Source organism: Eurypyga helias, unplaced genomic scaffold (genome assembly GCF_000690775.1).
Source record: "Eurypyga helias isolate BGI_N326 unplaced genomic scaffold, ASM69077v1 scaffold38089, whole genome shotgun sequence".
Classification (NCBI taxonomy): domain Eukaryota; kingdom Metazoa; phylum Chordata; class Aves; order Eurypygiformes; family Eurypygidae; genus Eurypyga; species Eurypyga helias.
The window spans coordinates 4199-9719 of NW_010270759.1; the positions used below are offsets into that span (position 1 = coordinate 4199).

Here is a 5521-nt window from a genome sequence, read left to right on the forward strand (position 1 = left end):
GCTCACGTCGTCATTTCTCACAGCAGCCTACCAAGGTGCTCTACAGTGAACGAGTCAGGATGAGTCCGGTCCAGTGACGGAGTCTGCAGGCAGAGCTCGGAGCCTCAAGGGGAAGCCCGCAAAGCGGCGTGACAAAAGCTCACCTTCCGTCTCCCAGCACAAAGAAACCACTTACGCCACGAAACAAAGAAAACTGTTGTGACGCTCCGAACAAAGTCAAAAGAGAGCAAAACGCATTCTAAGGAAGAGTCACTCAAGCTAAGCATCGCTTTTTATTCCCAACAAGAGATTCTAGATCAGGCCGACAGTGCCCCCTCACTGCGAGACTGACCTCTACTGGCGGCGAAAGCCCTAAGACAGCACGTGTGGGTCACAAGCAGGAAATAATCTCAGGCCTCCCCGTCACTGGACGGAACTTCAGGCAGAGCTTTTGTGCCTGTGACCAGTTACTCGTTACTCTGCAGGTACCTATCCAGGAACTGGGAATAGCAGTCCAGGGAACAGAAGTAGCAGATGATGGGCGCTTCCGTACCTCCCATGTTATCCACAAGGACCACGGTATGAGCTACGTGGTGGAGATTCATGGTCACCGTGATCTGAATGAAGCTGCTCAGGCAGGCACTTCCGCACTGGCATGTTTTAGCCACTTCCAGATCTTCGCAAAGGTGAGAAGGAAGGAGATGACAACCATAAGGGATTCTATTGAAAAAGAGAAGTGTGAATTCGCTGTAAAATTAACCCGTGTCACTCACACACAGCGACATCCCTTATGCACCACTTGGAAAAACACCTTTCTGGGATCACAGACAAGGAAAATCTGAAACTTTGCCACCTGCAGTACTGGCCTGGTTAGGAATGAAATGCCCCTTTCCAAGACAGTTACTAAAGACAGGCAACCATGTCGCTGACCCCTACGTACCTGAACTCCAGGAGACTCTGGAACAAGAGCCAGGGAGTTCACACACACCCCAACAGCCTGTGTCACAGCGACAGGGAATAGGAGACAGACTCCTCCCTAACATGAAAAAGTGGTGGTAGTGTAAAAGCTCCGTGTCCAGAGGAAACGGGAGACAGAGTGAGCCTTTTTACAGCAGTACCACACGGCAGGTGATAAACTAAGGTTCTCTTGATGTACCGCTGGTTTAGTCCATCAGGTCAACAGTGACACTCAGTGACAGGAACAGGAATCACTTCTCTTGAAATTCACTGCAGAGCGGCCTTGTGTTTGGGGTACAAAATAATGAATTTCCCTGAAGTACTCTGCCGAGGTAACATCCAAGTGTGGGTATCGCACCCGGCCGTGACTCGAGGCTCACCGACTAGGTCTGACTGACTCACATCCTGACTACACCTACATATTCCCAATGCCTTCTCCATACCGTCATGCACGTAGCTAAGGCTCCTGTGGTTTTTCTTCACCACCTCAATCTCAGGACATCCTTTTTTCCTGGTACTTGCCCAGAACTCTGCTACGAAGATCGATTTCCAAAACATTTACTTCTGTGCCTTCCCTCCTCCTGTTTTCTTCCTTTCTCAAGGTTTTTACAGCCCATCATCACTCCTGTTTCTCCTTCTTTGTTAATTCTCACCTCCAGTGAATGTCTGCTGCCCCCTTGACAGACTTTTTCTTTCCCATTTAAGAGAATCAGGACCACTCTGACCAGTGCTGTCTCCTAATATCACAGACCCATGGGCAAGGGGGCCGTTGCCTCGTCTCACAGAGAGTCCTGAAGCAGGAAGCCTTTTTCACTCGGTGTGATGTCGTTTTCTTAGAGCCTGCTGCACGGGAGCCAGGGGTCGGATTAATGAGTAGGTATCCTTGGGTACTCCGGAATTGTAACCGGGCACCAAAATCTGACCAGTGCTGAGGGATTATATGCTCTTACGTAAAAGCTGGGAGAGGAAGCACGTGGAGTTTAATTGCTGTAACACAAGCAGCAAGGTCAGACGCGGTTAAGATCTGCAGCAGAACATTTGGTTGCTCAGCTCATTGCCGGGGTGTGCCCTGCATGCCTGCGGGCACCTTTAGCACTGACTTTGGAGCAATTAACCCAGGCTCATGGGGCGCTCCCCGCCCCCCAGGCAGGAAGGGGCACAGAGGGTAGATCAGGAACACTCCAAGCCTGTCTCCCACCCCCTTTCTGTACCCGTGCCTCTTGCTCCCTTTCCACCCAGAACAGTGTGGGCGCAGCAGCAGCTGGTAGGATCACAGGCAGTGGCATGCCGGCAGTTATCTAAGCGGGGAAGGGGAGAAAACTGCTAACAGCAGCCTGGCAAGGATGTTTACTTGGTGAAAAGTAACTTCAAAATCAGCTCAGAACTGGGCTTTCTCCATGCAAGACAGAACACCCTCACTCCAACACCACAGGAGATTAACAGCTCAAGGAAAACCCTGCGGCAGGGAGAAGCCTGCAGCACGCAGTGCCAACTCCGGCGTGACTTCTGCCCCTCGCAGCCACCTCGCAGTACCCCTGTAACGCTACTCAGCCTGTGCCGAGTAGCACACCCTGAGCAGAGACAGCCTGATCCATGTCTGTAACTCGGACCTGTATGGCCGGAGGAAACCTTTTGCCATTCCCACACGGGAAGGGACGGCGATAGGCTGGTGGGTACTACACACAGTTTTCGGCCTACAACGTGAGCGCAAGATGAAGGGCAACCATGCTTGAGAGCAGTTTCCAAGCTAGAGCCCAACACAAAATCCACTGTGATGTAAGCTCCTCAATACAAAACACCAGAAGTGGTTTGGGGTTGTAAAACTGATTTTCTTTTCCCATAGCTGGGCGAGAATATTCTGTTACTGTTCCCCCCCGTTTTGCGGGTAAATCCATTTCAACCTACAGCTTTCTGTAAATCTGCCAAGTCACCAATTTACTGCGTTAGCCTGTATAACAACGGGACGATTTTACAAGCGGAATTTAAAGCAACTTTAACCTTACCATTAAGAGGTGAAGAGCAATAGCCGCTGACAGGAAAAAAACTGCACGTCAGGAAAGCTTAGACTCGACAGGTTTGGAAGGGAGCAGGTACAACGTGCACCCATCATGCTGCTCTTACCTGTAATTTAGGGTTGCTCTTGCAGCACACTCTAATAAAGTCAACGGTATTTTTAGCTGTATGTTGGCAACAAGTGGATTAGGCTGTTCAAAAGGATTTCCAAAGAGATCCAACTTCTCAAGGCAGAGTTTCCTAAAATCACTGGGCAAGAAGGGAAGTTGGTTTCGAGTGGCTGACAGGAAGCGTAGATGATCTAACTGGCCAATCTTGAATGGCAACCTAATCAACTCATTGTCATCGAGCTTTAAATGAACGAGTTCTCGCAGCTGGCAAAACTGAATTGGAAGCGCTTTGATTTTGTTTTGGCTAAGGTCCAAGAACTGAAGAGATTTCTGAAGGGTGGAGTTGCATAGAGCCCCACTGAAGGACTCCAGGTGATTGTCATGCAGACTAAGCTCCTGAAGGCAGCTCAGGTCACCAATAGTAGCTGGCAGCTGCTTAATGTGATTGTGACTAAGGTCTAGTTTTCGGAGTTTCTTCAGACAAAGCACGCGCGTGTCGATCCGAGCAAGTTTACAGTACGAGGCTTGGAGATGTTCGAGGGAGTAAGGGAAGTTCTTGGTGAGAGGATAGTCCCTCCTTGAAGTTATGATCATTTTTGTCTTCGGTTTTTCAACTTCCGAGGTCTTTGCTGGTACCAAAGCGGAGAGCGGGAGAGCTCCGATGTCGGTCCCTTGGTGAGCCAGTTTCACTGCTGAAAGGAAATTCTTTAAATTGCTGGCATTTGCCTAAGGGAAAACACAAATGCAAAATTAAAAGTTCATTATTTTCCTGCTCATTTGTATGAACACTTTCTGAACTATTTTGTACATGTATCGGGAGCTCCCAACTCGGCAGGGCAATGACACGGGAAAGGGAAGCAACTCAGGCTCATTAGGTCGACGGGCTGTTTACAGCATTTAGGGACAAACGGCAATTGAAATGAGAAGGCATGACCTCTCTCAATAACCTAGATCAAACCAACCGCGGCATTACTCAGAAAAGAAACAAAGCACCAAACTCACAGCCGAGAACAAAGTACAGAAAAAAAACCTGATGCACGGTGATCTTCTTGACCTGCAACATGATAAAGGGACTGTTTATAAAAACAGGCATGCTGATAAGAGTATCAGAGATCTGCAACTTGAGGCAATCATATCGGAGATCTGCAACTTGAGGCAATCATTTCTGAAGGAAAAGGATGGAAGCTGAGGGTAAATTCAACGTAAAGGATGGTGGAAAGCTTCAAGGCAGGTTAAGGAAGCGCTTCTGGTCACACACAGCTCGGGTTGTGCCAGCATCAAACAAGAGGGGAATGATTTGTAGTCCTTCTCCAAACAACTGCCCAATTTTGCTTTAGGTGGGATCTAATACGATGCCAATAAGGAGAGAGCGTCAAATTAATGGATTATGAGATGACCTGCATTTTAAAGTAATGACAGCAGTGATACATTTGTGGTACTGATATATACATTTGGTCACTTCCTATTCATGTTTCCTCTTCAAAATTCTCCAGTGGGTCTCTCCTCAAGCTGATGTGCAGCTGACAGACACGAAACTACAAAGTGAATTCTAACCCAAAAAGCACGACGCACCCCTGCAAGTAAGGGTCCTCTCTCATTGCTGGAAAAGAACAAACTTGGAGCTTTGGCACGGCTCAGAGTCGAGAGGTTTGCACTCTCTTCCCAACTGGAACTTGCCCAACCCTAGTGACGCCCGTTTCTGCACCCAAAAGACAATTTTGCTCCGATGTGTATTTGTTTATACCAAATTCTAGAGGGCCCAGAGCTAGCCTACGTAACATGCTGTAAGCACCTAGCACAGCCGAGCAATGATTTTGGAGACCTCTGGATGCTAACGTGGTATCAAGACAATAAAGGTCAAACCAATTTGACTGCATCAGTAACCTAACCCGACTGTTTTCCTGAAGCATCCCATGCACATCTATTCTCTTAACTCCTGACGTGACACCCTCCAGAGATGGGGAAGCTGCACAGCAAAAACTTCTGTATCCAGGACCACCAACATTCATTATCTCAGCCAGTTTAACTACAACAAAAAAGCTACAGAACTCCCAACTACAGGCAGATTTGGCACGTTTCCAAGGGTAAATAAGTAACTAAAATTGGAAGTAAGGAGAAAAAGTCCTCCAGATCTGTGAAGGCGAAGTAAGATCAATAACTGTACATTAGAATGAAGTTGCAGACAACATTTCTTTGCTCTCAAAGCATGAGGCACAACAGACACCTCGGTACTGAGGCATCCATGGTAGCTTTGTGAAGGCAGCAGGGTATCTGTAAAGCTGTTGTTGAGAAACCTTGAATATGTTGAGAAAAACACTATCTAAGGAAAAAAGTGCAAAGATTTAGTTGGAAGTGCTCAGGATGCAATTTTCTGCCAGGAGTCTGAAGTCTCAGCCACAGAAAAGATGCTGGGAGAAGAGGTTAATCTGTGTTGATGCCTTGCAAGTCTCTTGCTTCAGAGC

The 5521-nt window shown here is 47.8% G+C and overlaps 1 protein-coding gene across 1 annotated transcript; it reads right to left on the minus strand.

Annotated features, from left to right (window-relative positions):
* Positions 1-446: 446 nt before the first annotated feature.
* Positions 447-3785, minus strand: LRR1 (leucine rich repeat protein 1; the record flags this gene model as incomplete). Its single annotated transcript, XM_010158570.1, has 2 exons — positions 447-699; positions 3058-3785. Coding segments are annotated over 2 exons (981 nt in total), but the record flags the coding sequence as incomplete, so codon positions are not given.
* Positions 3786-5521: the final 1736 nt, after the last annotated feature.